The sequence below is a fragment of the Balaenoptera ricei genome, chromosome 2 (genome assembly GCF_028023285.1).
Source record: "Balaenoptera ricei isolate mBalRic1 chromosome 2, mBalRic1.hap2, whole genome shotgun sequence".
NCBI lineage: Eukaryota > Metazoa > Chordata > Mammalia > Artiodactyla > Balaenopteridae > Balaenoptera > Balaenoptera ricei.
This window is the reverse complement of record NC_082640.1, coordinates 132,952,215-132,977,032: the sequence shown is the minus strand read 5'-3', so window position 1 is coordinate 132,977,032 and position 24,818 is coordinate 132,952,215. Positions and strand designations below refer to the sequence as shown.

General features: G+C 34.8%; 1 protein-coding gene and 1 pseudogene across 1 annotated transcript in view; one reads left to right on the top strand and one right to left on the bottom strand.

Annotated features, from left to right (window-relative positions):
- The first annotated feature begins 1,758 nt into the window (after nucleotides 1-1,758).
- LOC132360151 (14-3-3 protein zeta/delta-like) lies at nucleotides 1,759-3,140 on the top strand (annotated as a pseudogene).
- A 2,071-nt stretch (nucleotides 3,141-5,211) lies between these two features.
- LOC132360150 (transcription elongation factor 1 homolog) overlaps nucleotides 5,212-24,818 on the bottom strand; it is a 57,033-nt gene continuing 37,426 nt past the window's right edge. The window contains exon 2 of the mRNA XM_059915226.1: nucleotides 5,212-5,621. Coding sequence (XP_059771209.1) covers nucleotides 5,289-5,621 — 333 coding nt within the window. The 3' untranslated portion in view covers nucleotides 5,212-5,288. The remainder of the gene's footprint in view (nucleotides 5,622-24,818) is intronic.

Here is a 24,818-nt window from a genome sequence, read left to right as displayed (position 1 = left end):
ATTTTGTAATAATGATTATTTTTTCTGACAGCTAAATGGATTCTAATTTTTTGTCCTTTTAATATATCTGACTTTAATTATTCAACACAGTTGGCTTTACTATGAATATATTCAAAAATTATAAAATATTTTATTTTGTGGATTTTTTAATGTATAAAATTACAAATTATATGTTAATCTCAAAATTTTATGCCACATTTTGCTAAATTATCATGTTGAAATTATATATTCTGAAAAGAGTAACTTAAAGTTTTGTTCATTCTTCTAACATAGGGTAGAAGAATAAAAAGTACATACTGCATGTTACTTTCTTTTTTAAATTAATTTTTATTGGAGTATAGTTGCTTTACAATGTTGTGTTAGTTTCTACTGTACAGCAAAATGAATCAGCTATACATAGACATGTATCCCTTCTTTTTTGGGTTTCCTTCCCATTTAGGTCACCACAGTGCATTAAGTAGAGTTCCCTGTGCTATATACATTATGTTCTCATTAATTGTCTAATAGTACCAATAGTGTATATGTGTTAATCTCCCAGTTCCTCCCACCCACCTCCCCTTTCCCCCTTGGTATCCATACATTTGTTCTCTCCATCTGTGTCTCTGTTTCTGCTTTTCAAATAAGATCATCTATACCATTTTTCTAGATTCCACATATATGCGTTAATATACGATATTTGTTTTTCTTTTTCTGACTTATTTCTCTCTATATGACACCCTCTAGGTACATCTATGTCTCTAAAAATGACCCAATTTCGTTCCTTTCAATGGTTGAGTAAACTGCATGTTACTTTCAAGAAAAACATTCATTTTTGGAAATATTTGCATTAATTAGGTATTGACTGAAAAAAATGCACAGCCTAAAAGTTGAGAATTATGTTTTATTTGGCAGATATACTGAGGACTTAAGCTGGGGAGATAGGCTCTCAGATAGCCCTGAGGGACTATTCTGAAGAGGTAAGGGAGGAGCAAGAATATACAGGAGTTTTTGCCAAAAAGCAAACAAACAAACCAAAAAACCAAAAAACCAGGTAGTTAGAACATGAAAAGATTACTATTAATTAAAGAAACACCAGAAATCTCACGTTCATGAATTTAGTGCTTTTCTATGTATGGGAAGATGCAAGAGAGTCTGAGCTCATTGAAATCCTTCCTTTGATAGGCACCTTAATTATCTAGGTCCAGTGTTCTGCCTGAATCCCCTCAGGGTGTGGGGCCTGCTGCAGTGGCCAATGGCTCGATGGCTGCAGCGTCTATTGTTTTTGATATCACAGACAACATTCTTTGTCCACAGAGGTGAATTTAAGAATTAAGTGATATCATTAATTATAGGAAATGCTGATTATATACAACTTTTATTGTATTATATACAACTTTGCTGTAACTATGGAGGTTACAGTACTTGTGGTAAAAGTGATTTAGAAGGAAGCAGAGAGACCCAAGGCAGTCAAACCCAGGTGATCACCTGAATAAGTAAGAATTATTCCCAAACCCTGTAAAAGACTAGAGAAAAATTTACTATAGAGGTTGGTGACGGGATAAACATTTATCATTTCCTGAGCTGAAATTACTGCAAGAGTTCATAGGATCAGTTTGGAATCCTCTTCCACAAGGAAAAAGAAGCTACTATAATGAATTTAAGGATCAAGGCATAACACAATTATTACTTCTTTCATATTCACTTTGCCACAAATTGAAGACAGAAACACAGAGCCTGTGAGCAGCGAGATCCAGGGACAATTTCAGCCTCGCCACTGCTATGGCTCAGAGCCAGCAGGACTCCTCTCCATCCACCACCATCCACTTCTGGCACAAACTTCCAGTCACGGATGAAAACATGCTAGTGCAGAGGCCAAACTGAGCAAGCAAGCTGAGTGATATGTTGACATGGCAGCCTGCATGAAGTCTGTAACTGAGCAAGAAGCCAAATTAATCTTCTCTCAGTAGCTTATGAAAATGTTCTGGAGCCCATAGATCATCTTGGAGGGTTGTCTCAAGTACTGAGAAAATGATGGAAGGTTCCAATGGCTTGAGAATACAGAGAGAAAATTGAAAGTGATCTCCGAGATATCTGCAAATGATTTGCTGTCTCTTTTGGAAAAAAATTCTTCATCCCCAGTGTTTCACAAACCCAGAGCAAAGTCTTCTACTTGAAAATGAAAGGAGACTACTACTGTTACTTGGTCAGTTTACTGCTGGTGATGACAAGAAAGGATTATGGATCAGTCACAGCAAGCCTACCAAGAAGCTTTCCAAGTCAGAAACAGAAAATGCAACCAAAAACATCCTATCGTATTGGGTCTGGGCTGTAAGTTCTCTGTGTTCTATTGTGCGATTCTAAACTTCCTGGAAAAAGCCTGCTCTCTTGCAAAGAGAGCTCTTTCCCCCTCCAGTTTTATTTAAATCTGCAAAGAGAGCTCTTTTCCCCTCCAGTTTTATTTAAATATAATTCACATATAACACTATATGTGTTAAGGTGTACAACATAAAGCTTTAAAAAATGTATATGTTGCAAAATGATTACCATAGTAAGTTGAGCTAACATCCATCACCTCACGTAATTATATATTTTTTTTCCTTGTGATGAGAACTTTTAAGATTTACTGTCTTAGCAACTTTTAAATATACAGTACTGTTAACTATAGTCATCATGTTGTACATTATACCCCAGAACTTATTTATCTTACAACTGGAAGTTTATACCATTTGACCATCCTCACCCAATTATGCCCCCGCCCCCAGCAACCACAATTCTGACTCTGTTTCTATGAGTTTATTTTAGATTTCACATATAAGTGAGGTCATATGATATTTTTCTTTCTCAGTCTGACTTATTTCAGTTAGCATAATGCTCTCAAGGTCCATCCCTGTTTTTGCAAATGGTAGAATTTCCTTCTTTTTAATGGCTGAATAGTAGTCCATTGTATATGTATACCACATTTTCTTTACATATTCATCTGTCAGTAGACTTAGATTGTTAAGTCAGCTTTTGATGAAGCCATTGCTGAACTTGTTATGTTAAGTAAAGAATCACACAAAGACAACATGCTAACAATGCAGTGACTGAGAGGCAGCTTGACATTGTGAACATTGGATGCCCAAGTGGACAAGGCTGAAGCAGGAGAAGGAGGGGAAAATTAACCAGCCTCCCAACTTTTGTCTATCTCATTCTGAAATTTACATATTTGTTATCCATAGTGCCCCACAAATAGATTTTTTTTATGACAAGTATATGTTAATTTTATTTGAATTTCTATTTTTTCCCGTAAGGTTTTTATGTTTAATGATAGGGGAATAGAGTCAGTTAACATTTAGAAATTTACTTGCTTTTTCCCTTCTCTTTCTTTCTTTTAAATTTTACATTCAGACTTGCTTTGTTTTTTCATTTATTCAACTCTTGTTTTAACAAGATAATTTATCTTGCTTAAATAAATTTTGTTGTTCTTCATATAGGTTTTGAACTTTTGTTACCTTTTCCTAGCTATTTTATCATTTGGCTATTGCCAATTAGATTTTTTTTAATTGAGATATAATTGACATATGACATTAGTTTCAAGGTGTAAAACATAGAGATTTGATATGTGTATATATTGTAAAATAATTACCAGTGTCTAGTTGACATTCATCACCACATATAATTTTATTTTCTTGTGATGAGAACTTTTAAGGTCTACTCTCTCAGTAACTTTCAAGTATACAATACGGGCATATCTCGGAGATATTGTGGGTTCAGTTCCAGACCACAGCAGTAAAGTGAACATTACAAAGTGAGTCACATAAATTTTTTGGTTTACCAGGGCATATAAAAGTTATGTTTACACGATACTGTAGTCTATTAAGTGTGCAATAGCATTATGTCTAAAAAAATAATGTACATACCTTAATTAAAACATACTTTATTGCTGAAAATGCTAACCATTATCTGACAATGCAGGATTGCAACAAACCTGCATTTTTGTAAAAAATGTAATATCTGTGAAGTGCAATAAATTCAAGTGCAATAGAACAAGGTATGCTTATACCATATTATTAACTATAGTTGCCATGCTGTATATTTTATCCCATGACTTATTTATTTTATAACTGGAAGTTCGTACCTTTTGATGCCCTTCATCCATTTCACCCATCCCCCACCCCCTGTTTCCCCTTTGGAAACCACCAACCTGTTCTCTGTATTTATGCATTCATTTTTGTTGTTGTTTTTTGTTTTTTAGATTCTACATATAAGTGAGATTGTATGGTATGTCTTTCTCTGACTTATTTCACTTAGCATAATGCCCTCAGGTTCCATCCAGGTTGTTGCAAATGGCAAGATTTCCCTCTTTTTTATAGCTAAATAATATTCCATTGTATATATACATACCATATTTTCTTCGTCCATTCATCCGTTGATGGACACTTAGTTTGCTTCCATGTCTTGACTACTGTAAATAATGCTGCAATGAATGTGGGGGAGCAGATAACTTTTCAAGTTAGTGTTTTGTTTCCTTTGGATAAATATCCAGAAGTGGAATTTCTAGATCATATGGTAGTTCTATTTCTAATGTTTTGAGGAAACTCCATACTGTTTTCCCTAATAGCTGCACCAATTTACATTCCCACTAACAGAGCACAGGGATTCCCTTTTCTTTATATCCTCATGAACACTTGTTATTTCTTACTTTTTTGATAATAACCATTTTTGTGTGTGTGTGTGTGTGTGTTGGCTGCTTTATTTAAGGGCTGGTGACTGACAGCTATCCTCAACCCAGCCCCTCCCTCCTCTACAAAAGTGGCCAAACATGAAAACAGGCCACTCTGCCAGGGGGCCTGTGGGGCTGTGGCTTGAATCCCAGGCCACAGGCCTTGGAAGGCAGGGAAGGAGGATGGGCAGTCAGTCCAGTTCAAATGGACAAGTGCTGGTGAGGTGGGGGAAGATGCTGGAGAGTCCTGAGGCAGCCTCTGCTGGGCTTGCCCTCACCTAGGATGTCAGGACACAGGTCCCTGGAGGAGCCAAGACTCCAAAGCCAGGGGGCCAGGTGCCAGAGGAGGGAGCAAGTCAAAGGCTTTTGGAGCCAAGGGAGACAGTTCAGGACCCTGGAGCCCAGCAACCCTTCAACACTACCCCATGCCCACGAAGACACCCCCACAGTCACACCTGCAGCCACACACACACTCACACCCACACCCATGCCAATTTCACATACACACAGGGCTGCAAAGGCCCTGGACCCACACCCTGGACCCTGGAATGTCTCTGGATTGGTACCCAGCAGGTGAGGCTGCCAAGGGGGTGGGTCCTCTGCGTTGCTAGTGATTGGCTGCCTCGCAGGCATCTATCAAATCGCTGTACACGTCCACTGGTTCTGACAGATAAGTGATGGGCGTCTGGAATTCTTCTAGGCACATGGTACAAGAGATGACTCCAGTGTTGTGAGCCTGGTCCATTTTCATGTCACAAGACTTCTCGTGGTTGCAGAAGGGGCAGGTGAACTCGACATCTAGGGAGCCTGTCATCTTCTTCTTGGGATGTGGCTTCTGTTTTGACTTTCTGCGCACCACGTCTGCAGGAGGGCAAACCTGCACTTGCCGACCCTCGTTGCAACAGCCTCGTTCACCCGGGAGACAGTGACTTCCAGCTCCCTGCAGAAGCCGATAACAACCATTTTGACAGGTGTGAGGTGATACCTCATTTTGGTTTTAATTTGCATTTCCCTAATGATTAGTGATGTCAATCACAATTTCATGTATCTGTTGGCCATCTGTATGTCTTCTTTCGAAAAAAGTCTATTCAGATCCCCTGCCCATTTCTTAATCACATTATTTGTCTTTTTTGCTATTGAGTTGTATGAATTCTTTATATATTTTGGATATTAACCCTTTATTGGATATATGATTTGCAAATATTTTTTTTCCCATTCCATTGTTTACCTTTTTATTTTGTTGATGGTTTCCTTTGCTATGCAGATGCCTTTTAGTTTGATGTAGTACAACTTGTTTATTCCTGCTTTTGGTATCAAATCCAAAAAATCATCACCAAGACCTATGTCAAGGAGCTTATAACCTGTTTTCTTATAGGAGTTTTATGGTTCCAGGTCTTAAATTCAAGTCTTTAATCCATTTTGAGTTGATTCTTATGTATGGCCTAAAATAGTTGTCCAGTTTCATTCTTTTGCATGTGGCTGTCCAGTTTTCCAAACCCCATTTATTGAAGAGACTGTCCTTTCCCTAGTGCCTATTTTTGGTTCCCTTGCCATAAATTAATTGACTGTATATGTGTGGGTTTATTTCTGGGCTTTCTACTCTGTTCCATGGATTTATGTGTCTGTTTTTATGCCAGTACCATACTGTTTTGAGTAATATAGCTTTGTCATGTAGTTTGAAATTGCAGCACATAATGCCTTTAGCTTTGTTCTCTCTCAAGGTTGCTTTGGCTATTTGGGGTCTTTTGTGGTTCCATAAAATTTTTCAGATTGTTTGTTCTATTTCTGTGAAAAATGCCATTGGAATTTTGATAAAGATTGCATTGAATCTGTAAATTGCTTTGTGTAGTATGGGCATTTTAACAATATTAATTCCTCTAGTACATGAGCATTGAATAGCTTTCCATTTTTTTGTGTTGTCCTCAATTTCTTTCATCAGTGTCTTATAGTTTTTCAAGTACAAGTCTTTTGCCTCCTTGGTTAAATTTACTTCTAGGAATTTCATTCTTTGTGATGCAATTGTAAATGGGATTGTTTTCTTAATTTCTCTTTCTGATAACTTGTTCTTATGTAGAGAAATGCAATTGATCTTGTATATTGATTTTGCATCCTGCAACTTTACTGAATTTATTTATTAGTTCTCAAGAGTTTTTTGGTGGAGTCTTTTGGGTTTTCTATATATAATATCATGTCATCTGCAAATAGTTACAGTTTTACTTCTTCCTTTCTAATTTGGATGTCTTACACTTCTTTTTCTTGTTTGATTGTTGTTTCCAGGGCTTCCAATACTGTGCTGAATAAGAATAGTGAGAGTGGGCATCTTTGTCTTGTTCCTAATCTTAGAGGAAAAGCTTTGATGTTAGCTGTGGGCTTGTCATATATGGCTTTTATTATGTTGAGGTATGTTCCCTCTATAACCACTTTGTTGAGAGTTATTTTCATCTTGAGGTGGTCAATAATGGAGATGTGAAATTTTTATACATAGTACTTTTGCTATGTTGTGGCTTTGCAAGGACTTGTGTTAAAACTGCTTCTATGTCTAAGGAAAGAAAACTGCCTGCCTATTGGTTTGTCCTGGTGTGGGATAGGAGATAAAATTGGTTCCTATCAAAGATTTGGTTGTTGTGGGTATTTTAAGATTTGGAGAAATTATAGGACTGTAGTAAAAATAGATCCCCCATGGATGTTATTACCAAACATGTTTGTTTTGCCTGATGCGCAGCAAGCCAAAAGGCTGAGACACTGAGGTTTGTAGCAAAGAGAGAGTTAATTGGTAAGGCATCCAAGTGAGGAGATGGGAGAGCAAGCCTCAAATCTGCCTTCCCTAAGGCAAGGGGCTTGTTGTATTCGTGTATAAAGAATAAAGAAGCAGGGTGGTCTGAGTCACGGGGAGTGTGGGGAGGTTGGGGAAATGTGATTGGAAAAAAGTGCAATAATCATTGTTCTGCACAGGCGTAACTCAGCTACAGACCTCTGCACATTCAAAAGGTCACTGAGTGGACACTCCTGCACATCCAGCTGGTGGGTCAGTGGGCCTATTCAGTCTTAACCAGCTCAGCTGGAACTTGACACAGCTGACTCTCAGCTCAGCTTGTGCTAGACACAGGTGACTCCACATTCCTGAAAAATAACTCAGGCAAACATCTTATAGTTTGGGCTATGTGTTGCTTGGAGGACATATAAGTCTTAAAATGACCTTAATTGGTAAGGGCAGATGAAATGGATTTAAACCAAGATTTCATTACATTTTGAACATGTGTATCTGTGGAGTACAAAATCTCGACATGCACACCTTTGACTACAGCTGCAGAAGTGTTCCTTTAGACAAAGTTGTGATCCAATTTTGTCTAGAGAAGGGCAGAAATTATTCATATTCCATTGTTTGTAAAGTTACCTATTGTTTTCTTTCATTAGTTTGGTAACACTCATTTTATTTGCATTTAAATATTTTAAGCAACCTAAGCACAAATGTAAAAGTAAAGATGCGTTAAAATGAATTTCTTGATATCCATTATTTCATGGATATCAAGCAGAAAAGTAGAACAAAAGCCCCCAAAAAGCAAAAAATGATTTTTGCTTTTGTGATTTCTTTGAAACTTATCTAACATGCATGTTCTGTAAAAACAGTGAACAGTGGAATAACTTGAGATGGTGGCTAGGTTTATTTAATATTTTATGAAATCTTTATGAACAATCTAAGTATAATTGTTCAGAACATGTGTATTAAGTTGATGTAAGTGGAATAAAAGTTTTATGAATGAAAAAAAAAACTAGAAACATGAACTCTCAATTTTTCTTTTACTTTATTCCTCAGTTTAATTTTAATATTAAGGAAGTACATTTTACGTTTTTTGGTGTCAACATTTATCTTAGAAGATGCTTTCATCGTTTTTCTCATGCTTTCAGGTTATTCTTTTGAAACATGACTGATTTTAATATATACTTTCCACCACTCTTTGCATTTGTTGTATTTATCGATTTACAATGCTTTATAAATTTTAGTTATTTGTTCTAACAAAAATAACTTTAGTATTGCTCATATAGGATCCAAAAATTGTCTTATTCGTTGGTGAGGAAATGAACATGTGAATATCCTAGAATATCTTTAAGAAATAAATACTAGAAGATAAAGTCAATAGAAGTTTTAGATCTTTATAAGATATACAGGTCTTTTCTGCTGAAGCCAGAACACTGGTAGTAACAGCAGCAGCTAGAGGGGGCCAAGAGTCCAGTAGGTCAGTGATCTCATTGGGGTCACAGAGTGTTCTAAATCTGGAGTCAGAGTAGAATATGAAGAATCCTGTCCTAAGCATATGAATTTGTAACTAGAAGTGACTGAGTTGCAGAGACTGACTAATTTTGGGCAATAAAGCTAGCATCATTATATTTTGGAAGATAACTTTCTGAAACTATGTTTTAAATATTTAAGTATAGGCATAAGTTTTTTAATTGCACTTTGCTTTATTGTGCTTCGCAGATACTGCATTTTTGACAAATTGAAAGTTTGTGGCAATCCTGCATTGTCAGACAATGGTTAGCATTTTTTAGCAATAAAGTATTTTAAAATTAAGGTATGTACACTGCTTTTTAGACAAATTACTATTGCACACTTACTAGACAACAGTATAGTGTAAACATAAGTTTTATATGCACTGGGAAACCAAAAAATTCATGTGACTTGCTTTATTCCAATATTAGCTTTATTGTGGTGGTCTGGAACTGAATTTGCAATGTCTCTAAGTATGCCTGTATTTACTGACTGATTAACAACCTTAGCTTTTTATTTTATGAGATGTTGGGGGAAAATCTCTGAGTTGTATTTGAAGAATTTGATCTACTTTAAGAGAAAATTCATACCTTACAGTACATTTTAGTTGGTAGGTAAGATATAAATAAATATCAGAGAGTTTTAATAAATTAAAGGACAGCTTTAACTACAGATTAATATTGAACCTTATAGTAGAAATAATTTTATAATGAAATACTTATATATCTGTGAGAGGCTGAATATACAAATGGAATATGGCCAGGCCATAACTAAAACATAGAACTCTGATCCACATCCTTAGTAGCAACCAGGCAGGGAAGCCAAACCACAACCTCTGTAGCACTCAGCCCCAAAAGGCAAAACTTGATCAATAACTGCCAACTTCCCTAATTTTTGCCCTGCTTCTAACTTCAGACCAACCAGAGAAAATGAAAACATGCTTCCCTAGCCAATCACATAGGGTGCCCTTCTTCTAAGTTAGCCTGTCTCCAGATTCCTCATGCTGACAGCTTCCATTCGGGGTATACCTGAAGCCTTTTCTTTTTTCCCCTTTAAAGCTTTACACTTCCTTTACTGCCTTTAAATCCCTATCAAATGCAAGTGATGGTGATGGACTCTAGTTCTGAATAAAAAGCTTTTGCTTGTTCACAAACAGGTGGGCTTCACTTACTTACACAACTGGAAATGTAAATGTATGGAATATTGAGACTTATAAAATCCAAACTATATCATCTAAGATTTTAAAATAACAATTTCAGGGTATAAATTACTTCCACTTAAATAATCTCATGATGGTAAAAATTTGCTGACTCTCAGCTAGAAATTGAAAAGCAGTCAATTCTAATTTACACACTAGCTTTCCAACAATTTCTTGATTTTGAAATATGGATTTTCACATCCACACTTTTAAAAGTAACTGAGATCATCTGAAAGTTATTTTAATATATAATTTATAGTGGTCCTTTGATTCATTAACCCAGGATAATACCTGGTGATTTAAAGTTTTATCCAGAAAAGAATTTTGACTTTCAGTTAGTTGGTAAGGAATATCCAATATTTAGATAAGAAATTCAATTATCTTTTCATAGAAGCCAAGATGATTAGAGTCAGAGAACCAGAGGCACTATGCTGTTTCATTTCAACGTATACCTAAACCAATTCTGTTTTTAAGTATATATTTTATTTCAAGAAATTGGATCTGCCTTGAGATCCATAAACTCACACTATTGCATTCATATTTATTGCTTTTAAAGTAATTATTGTGCTAACTAGTACATTAAATTTGTTCTGTTAAATATAAGAAGCCCTTAACTTTATAAAAATCTCCCTGGAGTTTTCTCCTGGACTATTATTTAGTTATGTTCAAACACAAATTATAATAGCCAGTAACATAAGAATGTTTCTGGAGGGCTTTTAAAGAAGAAAGAAAAATGAAAAAACACCTGGTAATGTGTATTTCAGCCAGGAAATCCAAGAATCCACTAGTGGTTTTCAAGCTTTTCTAACCTTTGTAATAGTGATAAATACAAACACATATAGTGTTTATTATGTGCCAATTATTGTTCTAAGCACATTATAGGTATGAACTCACTAATCCTTATACCAATTCTAGAAGGTTAGTGTAATAATTCCTTAACACTTCCTTTAGATTTATAATTTTTGTGACCTAAATCAATGGCACTTATATTTTAGATATGAATGTAATTTAAAATTAAAAAGAATGGGAAAGAGTCACAGAATTTTTTCACCAAGTGAAGTTATAAGAACTACCCACCACCATCAACACAACTACTATCTACTGTCATCACTTTTTCATTGAAAACAAATTTTTAACGTCAAAACAGTAAGCCTAAACTCAGAGTAAAGAACACTCTTACTGAAAAGAAATTTGCTTTATGGAAAGGTCATTTTATTCCTTATTTTTGTCAGATGTTTACATGGATCAATAAAAGCTTTATTGACAGCCAAAGACAATCTGTGGTTTTACTTGAAAAATAAATTAGAAATTTTAAAGGGTCTGACTAGTTGAAGCCAAAAACAGTCAATCCTTTGTGAATGATACTAAAAACAGTCAAATTTCCCAAGTTTTGTGTGAATAAATTATAAATTATAAATTAATTGGCTGGTTGAATTCTTTACTTTTTAATTTTTTTTTTTTTTTGGTCTAATGACTGAAAGCAGTGTGAACAGTAATAGAAAAAAAATAAAGCCACACAAAGAAATGAATGCTCATCCATGCTCATTTGTCTGTAAAATTGTGAAATAAATGTGTTTTGCATATTGAGCAGTCAGTTTATTTTCCTCATACCTGCCATTAAGTTATATGGTTTCTTGATCTGTGAGTTAGCACTTGGTTTTCCAGGGTCCTCTACTTTGACTTTAATGTCACTACATCCTTGGGAATAGTAAGCATCACATTTGAAGCTCCGGGGATTTGGTGCCTGTCTGTAGAGCATACAAAGCATAACTCAATGTTTTTTTTTCAAGGGTTTAGCTTTCAAGCTGTGTTAATTTGTTATGTGGTTGCCACACTGATTTTTTTTCTTTTATTAATTATATCTTCAGCTCTTTGGTTGGTCTATAATAGGGACATATTGATTATTCTTGTGGATGAGTAATTGAAGTATAATAGTTCCAAATTCTATATCCAGGAATCAGGAAATAGCTAATAACTTGAATCAGTGTCAAAATGTACATTATTGGTTGAATAGAGTTGGATGATAATTCAACTCTGCAAAGGGATAAATGATCACTTGAGAATAACGTAAGTACTGGATTAATGTCTTATTGATTTCTGAAAAAGAATGGAAATGTGGTCATGTTTTCTGCTTTTAAAGAGGATATTTCTTTTGGGGAGGTTATTTTGATCACATTAACACCTTAATCAAAGTAATCAGAAAGTGACATGATTATGTGGCTATCAACTAGCAAACTGTTACTCAAAAATAACTGAAACAATATTGTGAGTGTGACTATGGAAATACCAATTAGGACAAGTGGATTTGGTTGGTGATGCATATATAGAGTTCATAGAGGAAAACATCCTAGTAAAAATAGTTTTATACCACATAGCAATATGTTTGATCTCAGATATTTCATTTTATTTGAAAAATTAGTTTAAAATAATTTGTAATAAAACATACTGTAATGGGCTGAATTGTGACCCCCCCCCCAACAAAAAAAAGATATGTCCTAAACTTAATGCCCAGTACCTGTGATTGTGAATTTATTTGGAGAAAGGGTCTTCACAGATACAATTAAGTTAAGGGTCCCAAGATGAGAGCATCCTGAATAACCCAGGTGGACCCTAAGTCCAATGAAACATGTCTTTCTTAGAGACACAGGGGATAAAGCCATGTGAAAATGGAGGCAGAGATTGGAATGATGTGTCCACAAACCAAGAAATGCCAGGGAATCCTGCAGCAACCAGAAGTTAGGAGAAAATCATGGACAGATTCTTCCCCAGAACTTCAAGAGTCAGCCAATCCTGCCAGCACTGATTTTGGACTTCTGGCTTCTAGAACTGTGAGAGGATATTTCTTGTTTTTTTAAGCCATCAAAATTGCTGTAATTTGTTGCAGCAGCTCTAATAAACCAATACATACAATTATGCAGAGACTAAAATGTCAGAAAATTGAAAAACTAAAATAGGAAAGTAGTTACATCATATGGATTCAACAAGAGCTAAGTAGAGAATTAACTCTGAGTCATCCCAACTTTTATCTCATATCTATATTAACAAGCTTAAATAAAATTAATTGAATTTGCAACAACTCATGATTTCATGTTACATTCCAAAATCATTAAAGATAGAGGAGTAATACAAATGAATACAATGAAGTCCAAATTTATAAGCAGAAACTGATTAAAAATGAAAATTAATTTGGAATCCAACCATTTAAAATATCTAGGGAAAATACTTCCTGAAACATAAATATTTAGGGGGAAAGTCACTTGGGAAACCTTTAAATGCTTAAGCAGAACATGAAAGGTATTAACCAAATGTGATATTAATTGCTGTGAGATTAAATAGCTAACAGCAGAACAACGATCTTTATGCACAAAGTCTTTCTAGTTTTCAGTCAATTATTGTTTGTATAATTAGTAAGCAATTTCATCATCTATGCTATAGTTGTTTAAAATCAAGTCAAAAAGAATTCCATCATAGTTTGGGGAGATGTTTTTATGCCTTAAGTTAGTCTGACTCATAAAAAAAATGCTCCAAAATTTATCTATTTAGATTTAACCAAATATCTTTTTAAAAGAAAAACTAATTGACATAATTTAGGTCATAATCCTCTTAAAAATGTTTTAGAAAAGGGTTACGTTGTATTAAAAAAAAACTCTATCCAAATTATATAGAATCTGGAGGGTTACTGTCATTGCCAAGTATTATCAGAATAATTGTATTCATAGAAATGCCCGAATTTTAAATCCTTCATAAGCTTCACAGAACATAGAGTTCTCACTAAACAAACAAAATATGGCATCAAGCCAAGGGAATGAAGAGAATTGAAATCTCACTTTGGATAAATGTGTAGTTAATTACTGTTGACTGATTAATTCAACCCTTTTATTTCTATTCTAAGCTTTTCTTATTTGATATTAGAATATATAACAAATGGAGTTTCAAGAATATATTTTGAAAGACACTGTGTCAAAGTAAAGGTTATCTCCTGATGAGATTTTTAATTAATTAAAGTTCAATAGAAGTTTAATATGAAAAAAAGTTACTGTAAATATGTTTGGTAATGCTACAATTTGTTCTGATGTGCTACTGAGTAAAACAAGTTTGTAAGGTGATATGAAAATATGTTTTAATAACTGAAATTTTCTTCATCACCTTGTATTAAGCATATACTATAAAAGTTTTTAAGTTTTATAAATTTTTATTGTAGATGAAAGTAGGTATTTAGAAAGGGTATTGGAGAGATATGTTTTAATGGCTTATCAGTTTTAGATTTGATTCCTTGTCCTACAACCTACAATACTGAATAAGCTAACCAATGTAATCCCATACTAAATGAAGCAGATTAGGTACTCAATAAATGCTATTTATTATTATTTATTTTTTAAAATTTATTTTATTGAAGTATAGTTGATTTACAATGTTGTATTAGTTTCTGCTATACAGCAAAGTGATTCAGTTTTATGTGTATATATATATATATATATATATATATATATATATATTCTCTTCTATATTCTTTTTCATTACAGTTTATTACAGTTTATTGAATATAGTTCCCCATGCTATACAGTAGGACCTTGTTGTTTATCCATTCTATATATAATAGCTTGCATCTGCTAATCCCAAAATCCCAATCCATCCCTTCCCCACTCCCCCTCCCCTTTGGCAACTGCAAGCCTGTCTTCTATGTTTGTGAATCTGTTTCTGTTTCGTAGATAAGTTCACTTGTGTCATATTTTAGATTTCACATATAAGTGATATCATATGGTATTTGTCTTTCTCTTTCTGATTTACTTCACTTAGTGTGATAATCTCTAGGTCCATCCATGTTGCTGCAAATGACATTATTTCATTCTTTTTTAATGGCTTAGTAGTATTCCATTGTATATATATAGCACATCTTCTTTACCCATTAATCTGTCAATGGGCATTTAGGTTTTTCCGTGTCTTGGCTATTGAGAATAGTGCTGCCATGAGCATAAGGGTGTATGTATCTTTTTGAATTATAGTTTTGTATGATTATATGCCCAGGAGTTGGATTGCAGGATCATATGGAACTCTATTTTTAATTTTTGTGAAGAACCTCCATACTTTTCTCCATAGTGGCTGCACCAATTTACATTCCCATCAACAGTGTAGGAGGGTTCCCTTTTCTCCACACCCTCTCCAGCATTTATTATTTATAGACTTTTTAATGATGGTCATTCTGACTGGTGTGAGGTGATACCTCATTGTAGTAGTTTTGATTTGAATAAATGCTATTTCATTTTTTATTTATTCATCTTTCCTAGATGTTCTAAGTTTTTTGTAGTTGTACCCATTCTCTCCTTTTAATATCTGAAAAAAATTGAAGATATTAGTGGATTTTAATAAACCTATTGATTATTAAAAATATATATCATATCTTTTTACCTTATTTATTAAGTAGAAAATTGGCATGGATTAGAGTTCATGTGTGCTCTTAAGTAGTAGGATAAATAGCTGGATATTTCTGATATTTACCTGACTGATGTCAACATCAGGGTGGAGACATTTATAAATATCTTTGCCTTAACATTCCTGACCTCTTTAACTCCATTAACCTTCACCTTCATGCAATTTCAACAACCCAGTTCCATGAACACACATTGAATTTTGCTATCTTTTAGAATTGTTATTTTTCAAAATTTTTAGAAACATAGTGTTTTTTTGCCTACCACTTTCACTACTATTCCCCTACTTAATGGAATCTTTGATCTCATGGAGACTCCTAAGTCCTTAATCACCTGACTACTTATTTGTAATTATTTTTACTAATCTTGGGCCTTTCCTGCCTTCACTTTCTTTTCATATTCAAGCATATCATATGCTTAATATGAGCCAATGCTGTTTTTATTACAATCAATAGAAGAACAGTTAAGTCTTTTTAAGGCAAAAACATTAATAACTACAGGAAAGGCAAGGTTTAGCTGGTGCTCATGGAGCACTGGAAATGGATGGTTTATTCAATAAATGGTTCTAAAACAATTGGCTAACCAGGTGGGAAAACAAACTAAAATATTAATTTAATTTATATTTTATTTTTTTATATGGAAAAACAAATTTATAACTCTAAAAGGAATTACAGGAACATTTTAAAAAATAAAATCAGGGTAGAGAAGAATTTCTTAAAGGACAAAAAGGGAAATATTTAATATATTTCACAACCTTAAATTTTTTTATTTATATATATCTGTATCACAAGAAATATTATAAACTCAGTTCAAAGCAAGCTGTAGATTAAACATTTATAATGCATACAAGTGATAAAAAGTTGATAACCAGAGTATGAAAATAATTTCTACAAATCAATAAGAGAAAACAAAAAGAATGGAAAATGGACTAAATAACATCGTATCAGTCAGGGTTCAATAGGAGTCATATGGTATATTCAAAAGGGGCTTTGACGAGAGTTCAATACAAGGACTGTTTACCAAGGTAAGGGCATGATTTAGTAAACCAACTAGGAATAGACTAATTCTGTAGGGCCAGCAGAAGAAGAAAGAAAAATGAAGGGGGGAAGAGAGAAGTTATCGGAACACAAAAAGAATAAGAGGGTCACCTAACAGGAGCTGTAGCCCATGGCAAAGGAACACAACCAACCCACGGCAGTCTGCAGGGGGAATGCCAATGGGACAAATATCCAATATCACTCCCTTCCTAATCTCTGAGATTTTTGCTAATGGCTCCGATGGGCAAAGCCAACTGGAAGCCAGAGGGCATGGAAGCCAGCATCTAACTTGCACAATTAAATCTCCAATTAAGGATGTCAAATCTAAGTTTCCAACAGCCTAAATTTTTGCCCAGATGGGTGATACGAGGGATTCTGTTACAAATAGGTTTTAAATCAAAGGGACTGATTTGGGTGTATGTCGTTAATAGGGTGTCAGGTTGTTCGCCAATTAAAATATCCATGGCTGAGGATATTACAGAGTTCCAGCATTTGCCTATAGGCAGGCCCTCCAGTTGGATGAGTTACTATGGGCCCTTTGCTTCAGTAGTTAGTTTGTTTGGTGATGGGCAAGCCAGCAAGATCTCTGAGTGTTAGAGATTATATTAACCAAATTGAATGAAATGGAGAGAGAGAGAGAAGAGAGAACTTACCACAAGCTAGTTAGGTTGAGAAATGAAAGGCTATAGAGTGGTGAAAAAGAAAGACATTTTTTCTCATTGACATAGGACACATTTAAGATGTAATAGAGAATGTGTATCCCATATGTAAGCCTTATGAATTTGGTTCATGAAACAGATATTGGCTATTCTGAAAAGCCTTACATTATATTCTGTGTTTATAAGCCACATCCAGTCTTGCTGCAAATAATGGTGTCAACCATAGATAAATCAGTAAAACTCTTGGATGCACTGCTGATACCATGTTGCCATATTATCACCATGATATGTGATCTAAGTTATTTTTTCCTACTCATCTACCATGGGATCTATCATATGCATTACACACAGTGTTTTGATGCCTGAGAATCTTTCTGAACTTATGGGACTTTGAATGACCTGGACCACTATCAACCCCTGTGATGAAGACTGAGTCTTGTGTGGAAGCACCCAGTTTCAGTAGGGAACAATAATAAAATAGTACCTCATTGGCCAGGCCGTAGTAACTGCCATTGTTTAAAGAAAGCTGCATTATAGTGGAGGTAACCATAAGGCTTCTTAGTTACCTGATTGATATGCATGCCTGTGAACAGTGCACTTAAAACACTTGGAAGACTCTTTAGCATCTTAGTGCAAAATCCTTCCATAAAATATTTTTAAAATTAAATCTTAACATGATACTCTATAGAGATTATTCCTGTGGCTGATTAATTACATACTCTTTGGGGGACAAAGGAGCAGTTTCTTTGAATAGTGGTAAGCATGTAAAAATATTAGCTGTGCCTTAAACTTTTCTTTAATTGCTTAGAATACTATCAGTTTGTGTGACACAGAGGGAAACAAAGCTAGAGATCTGCTTTAAAACAAACAACAAAAACAAATCTTATTCCTCCATGTAATAGGCATAATATGAGCCAGAATTAGCATAAAGCTTGCCAACTGCCCTAAGAAGAGAACTTCTCCAGACTATAGTAAAATCAGATTAGAGTAAGTCATTCCATCTTCAGGACTTGCTAAAGATATCAGTGGAGATTTCATCTGTTTTGAGAGAGAAAGGGTACGCTTCTTTCACAGGGTTTCTTATGAGAACCTAGGAGTGTTCTTCAGCCTCTGTTTAAAGTTGGAGGTACAATAAAAGAAGAAAAATTAATAATTATGCTACTTAGTGATATGCTAGTTAGTGTTGACACTAGTTAGTGACGATACTAGGGGGTAATAGTATCCCTTAGTAAACCCATCTCCTCCATGCTATTACAGATATAGAGTGTTTCAATTATTGGACTTGTTACAGAATCTTAAGATTGGAAAGGGCCTTAAATGATCATCTAATCACACCAACCAGTTGGTGTTTGAATAATTTCTATAAAATTCCTGATGGGCATAGTCCAACCTTTGCTAGAATACCTACTATGAAAGGGCATTTATCTATTACCTTCCAAAATTGCCCACTCTTATCTATGAATAGGTTTGATTTTAGATGCTCTCTCTTGTGCGTATGTCTCCTTATGACTTCTATTTAGTGTTCTTGGTTTGATCTATATGAACCATAATAAAAAATGTCAACTCTATCTTCCACAGGAAAGCCTGTCTATATTTAAGGTATCATGATTTTTGAGATGTTTTTTCATCTTGGGCTGAATCTTCTGTACCACATAAGAAGTGAAGCTTATGGGTAGGGCTTGCCTTTAAGAAGTTGTTTATCGGTAGTATTTGTCTTTAATAACACCTTTCTAGAGCATTTACACTGGTACATCTTCTTCATCCCAATAAATGCCATGTGCCACTTAAGGTACAGCCTTATTGCCACTTCTCATCAACATCTCCATCCATCCCAGCATTCACTGAGCAGTGAGATGGTAACATCCTTCTGATACTAGCTCTCCTATCATCAATTATTATTATTTATTTTATAGCTGTGCTTGTGTTTCTATTTTATATTGAAAGGTCTTAAGAGTGGGGAAAAGCTGTATTTTTATCTGTATCATCCTCAATAATCATCTTCATCATTGCAATAGCTAACATTTATTACCTGCTTACTGTGTGACAGACCATTTTCTAAGCCTTTACATGTATTAACATTTCAAAATAACCTCATGAAGTAGGTACTAGTGTTACCCACATTTTACATATGAGAAAACTGAGGCATAAGGAGGTCAAGCAATTTTCTCAAGATTACATGCATCATAAGTGTTGGAACCATTATTCGAACCAGTGTGGTCTGGCTTCAGTGTTCAGTATCATAACCACTCTGTTACACTGTCTTCTCTACAATCTAAAACCTTCATTGGCTCTCAACAGACTTTCCTTGGATGAGTTCATCTGTGCCCCTGTGTTTAACTATCACGTAGACACCGGATCTATTATCTTTTGTGCTTCAGATCTTTATTTTGAACTGTAAAGTGTGCGACTCTATATGGAAGCACTATGTCCAACTTGATCTATCCTAAAATGTGTTCATCATTTTCCATTCAAAACCCTGCCTTCTTTTGTGTCCCCTCCTTTCATTAAATGGAATCATCTTATATCAGTTTGCCCAAGCTAGAGATCTAGGCTTCCTCATAGATTCCTCCTATTCTCATGCTCTAGCACTTCCAATTAATCTCAGAGTCCTATAAATTCTAGTTCTTCAATATCTGTCTAATCAGGCCTCTCCTCTCAATTTTTACTGTGATTACTTTTGTTCACAATTTTTCACTTGGAGTATTGTAGCTTTAGCCTCAGAAAAGTCCTCTACTCAAATGTTGCTCCCTTCTAGTGGATTTACCACAGTACAGCCAGGGAATTTCATAACATAAAAGTGATACTGTCATGTATCTGTTTAAGATGCTTAAATGCCTCCACCTCCCCCTTTCAGGATAAAAGACAGATTCTAGCAAGTCAAAGAAACCCTTCATAATCTGGCTTTGTTCACCTTTCCAGTCTTACACGTTGTCATATATTCTTAAGCAACCTGCTATACACTGTTTTCTCTGCCTAGGATGACTTGACCCTCATGGCCTGTCCCTGACCAGTTCTTGTCTATTTTTTGAAGATTAGTTCAAATGTCACCTTCCCTTGGAATTGTTCCCTACAGCCATCTACACTCCAATATCTGATTAATTTCCCTCGTCACTCTGTTATGTACATCTATGCTTTATCTATGTGATTTCAGCAGCATAGTAATGGTTGATTTTTACATTTTCATTCTGTTTACCTCATAGCCTGTGAGTTCCTTGAGGGCAAGTATTACATTTGCTGTTGTTGTGGTCCTAGTATTTAGTGCCTGGGAAATAGCAGACCTACAACAAAACTTAGCTGGATGAAGGTCAATAATGCCTCCCAGTCTATTAACAGAAATGAGAGGGCCTACGTCCAGGATGGGAAAAGGTTCATCCATGTGCTAGTTCTCACTGTTTGAGGAGCTGCCTGGAGCATGGTGCTGACATGGATTCTAAGGCAATGTTTAGGCTCAGTGGAAGTGTATTGGAATTTATTACTGATATTTATTATGGGGGATAGGGAGAAGTGGCATTTGCCTATCTTGATACTGCTCTAACAATATTTTTCATCAGGATTTGCCTTCATATAGGAAATCCTCAAAGCCTATGAAGACATTAATACTCCCTGGAGTTAATTTTTAAAAATAATGACATCTTTGGGACTTGTTCCAAGGGCTGGAAACTTGCCTTTGTCCTTCAAATTATACCAATTCTTCAAAAACTAGGAAGCAGCATAGTATGGTAGTTAAGTCCCAGGTTTGGGGTGTCAGGCAGTATTAGCTTGAAGCTCTATTTTACTACTTATTACTTGCTTGACCTTGAGCAAGTAGCTTAAACCTTTCTGGCCTCAGTTTCCTCATCTAGAAAATGAGAGTAATAGTGCTAATATCTACTGTTATTATAATTCTACCAAACCTCTACCAGCATAGTTCTAAACAAGTGTGTCCTATATAGAGACTTAAACCAAATACAGAGCATTACAGTTTAAATCTAATTACATGTGCCATTGGTAAGTATACTCAGGTTATATAGTGTAGGACTTCACCAGTGCCTTTATGTAATGCAGAGTGTAATTGATTCACAGTAGAGCTAAGTAATTCTAAGCAAGTCAGTTTATACTCTGAAATAGGCAAATAATGGTAAGTATCATTATTGAGTTCCTTCTGAATGCTGGGCATTATTTAGGTCCTTTATACATCTGCCGAAATATGTGTAAAAGTCTTAGAAGAGTGTTTGACACATTAATAAATGTGCTACTAATAGTATTATTTATAATCTTCACAAAAACTAAACAGAGAAGGTGAATTTATTTGATGCTGAGATATATGTTAAACTGTTCACTATAGTTAGCAAAGGTAGAGTCAATCCTTGTATTTACTGAGCAATTCATATGTGACAGATACTGATTCTAACTTTAATAATCTCTAGATAATATCTTACCCCAGGTAACCGTTATGGGACCATGCGATAGTTTCAAACATTGGTGAATGACCACAGTAATAGTGCTCGGGTTAAGTTGAATATAATGACATGTTACTAAGAAGAGTTAATAATGCAAACGCTTTTCCAAGGAGGAACTTGGGGATACAAGCTTATTGTGGAAATCTCATCCTGTGGCCACTATCCTAATACTGGTTATATAATATTATACTATTACTAATTTCTCACAAAGATCAGGATTTTAAGGGAGTGTGAAATTATTAGAAGGAATATATTTCTTACCAAACTAGATAAGATGATAATTTCTTGATTTTACTTGGAGAGGGGAAAAAGACAGCTTTAGGAAATCTGAACCTATCCTTTAAAGCCAAATTTCTACATAACTGAAAGTTACCCTTGAAAGGGTTCGGCCTTAAGAAAAGCTGAACATTTGATCATGCAGGCACCAAGCCCGTGATGCCTCACAACGCAAGTGTTTAAACCAGGCTTCTCAAAACAATAATGAAGTGTGTTTAACAGCTCTTTTATTTCATTTTGGAGTTTTTAAAAGAATATTAAAGTCAAATCATGGAAATGAGACTCATCTGTATAAGTACATTTAAGTCGGGATTACATAGAGATGAGTTTTCTAAAAGTATCTCCACTTCTAAGCATTTGAAGGTGGTTCTTAGTCACTTATCCCAAGTTAAACTTCATTGCATTGGGATCAGGCTTTTATCCTTTATTTTCAATAACAAAAATCACACCCAGCAGTGTGACAGCTAAGGCAGCCCTGGAAATTAAGCATTTTGCTGAGGAGAAGGAAAACCTTGTAAGTAACTTGGTTAAGGTTTTTTTTAAGCTTGTTTTTTTTGTAGCTTTTGGTGGTTTTAGGACTACTGGGCCGTGCAGCTGAATGTGCTGTAGTGGCTAATTTAAAGTTCTAAGGGAGTTTAAAGCAGCATGCATTTTTCATCACAGATAGGTTAAAAGGTTTTTAAAGTATTCTACTTATTCATAGGCAGCTGGAATCCAGTAGGACTGCATATCTGCTACGACTTCAGCAAATATCATTCCCAATTTGGCCCTTAAAGAACAGCACTAGAAATTCTTTACATGCTTCCTACCTAGAAATAGACAGCAAATTTTGTGGCAACTTTAGCTGTGAACTCTTCATTTCAGGGCTCTACATCTTCATTTTAATATGTATTGCTGTTTTTATTTGTGTGCCCAAGAAATACTAAATCCATGGTGGCTGTGAATGATATGGATCGCTGTAGCTCCCTTTAAACTGGGACTCCTTATAGCATGTAAGAGCTCGTGACCACAAATTACATCGGTGTAGTTTTCACTACTTTCAGTTCTCCATATAGGCCACAGTAGACCGATTTCTACAAAAAAAAAAAAAATATGTACTTTTGGTGGTCTTGCTGCCATATATGAATATGCATCCTATAAATATATTGTCTAGGCAGTGCACTGTATTGGTATCAATACTGCCTCTTTATTCAAAACGAGAATGGTTTAACAAATGTAGACATGTGTAAGAGGGAAAAAAAGATGTCACAACAGAGGGGTCCTTCATATAGCAGAGACGTTGCTGTCCCCTGATGTCTTATATAAATCCTGCAACCTCAGACCTACAGTAGATATATAATGACATGTTATCAAAACCACACCATTGAGTTAAAATTGTCGATGTCAAACTAATTCTGCCTCACCAGGTATTTCTTCCCATTTATAATACCTTTTGTAAAATAAAAAAGGGTCCAACAATTCAGATGTGTATATAATAGGGATGATATAAAATTGTACTTCAAGCTGACTGCAAGCAACCTGTCAAAAAACAAAGCTATAAATTCTGAGTAATAAAATCCATCACATGATTGATATCTTGCATTAAGTGTAAGTTGAAGAAAGCAATTTTGTTTATGGGGAAAGTCTTGGCTTGGCACATTTTTCATGTCACATAAAGATGGAAATCTTACCTTATGGTTGTAGATTGCAGATATATTTCAGCTTCTGTAATTGTAAAAGGACACACATCTCTTTTAAAATAAGAACCATTTTCTTCTGATAAAAATGAGCTCATTTTAATATAGTTCTTTCTTCTAATACATATCATGTTCTCCTTTGCTTTCATTCCTATGTTAACTCTTTTATGATCTTGATTTTACTGTGGCTTAGTAAACGAATGCATCGTCTAAGAATTTTCAGAGTTTCCAATTTCTGTGTGTTTGTGGGCACTTCATGGCAGAAACAATGAGTTAACAGATAAAGAATTTACCTAATATTTAAGAATACTGCGAATTGAAGAAAACTGGGTCAATGTGTTCTTATTTTTCTGTGTGGAAAAGAAATGAGTGGTAATATTAAAAATCTTGTATAATTTTGGAAATTTATCAATTTCTGATTTCTTTGTATTAAATACTTTAAAATAAAGCTTTCTAAAAATGAACAGTATTTTATAGTTTACAAAATGCTAACACACATATCATTAATCTTCATCTGTCCTTTGGAATAAGAATTAATATTGTTACGATTTTTATCTTCTTATTTTATATACCAGAAAACTAAGGCTCTATGAGGTTAAATAATCTGCCCAAAGCTGACCCTCTAGAATTTAGCAGACTCTAGTATTTTGATATAGTAGAATTCTAAATGATTTAAGCTCACTTGACTTCTGACTAAAATATGGGTAGACCAACTCTAGCATTGGTGTTAAACTACTTTGGCTAAATTAGAGCTAATCAAAAAAGTTTTAAATCAGAAGTTTTGTTTCTGTCTTTTTGTTTTTAGAGGAGTGCATGTAGATTTGTATAAGAGAATGGGAATTGCTATTGAAAGGGATGAGGAAGAGAATTCTTACCTCTGAAGTAGTAAATGTTTTCAATATATAGGTAATTAATGCTTAATAAATATTGAGGAAAATAGAAGTATCAATGCTACATCACACCTGTGTAAAATTTGTGAAAGCTGAGCTGTGTATTCTCTCTTTGGACTATCTTTGTACATCATGCAAAAGTTACTTTGTTAGGAGAAGGAGATTGGCTAAATCTGGATTCACACCAGTATTATTCAGGTCGGCATTTCTCTTTCTGATAGTATCACAGCTGCATGTTCTTTTCGCCTTTCTGATTCCCTACGGGGTAG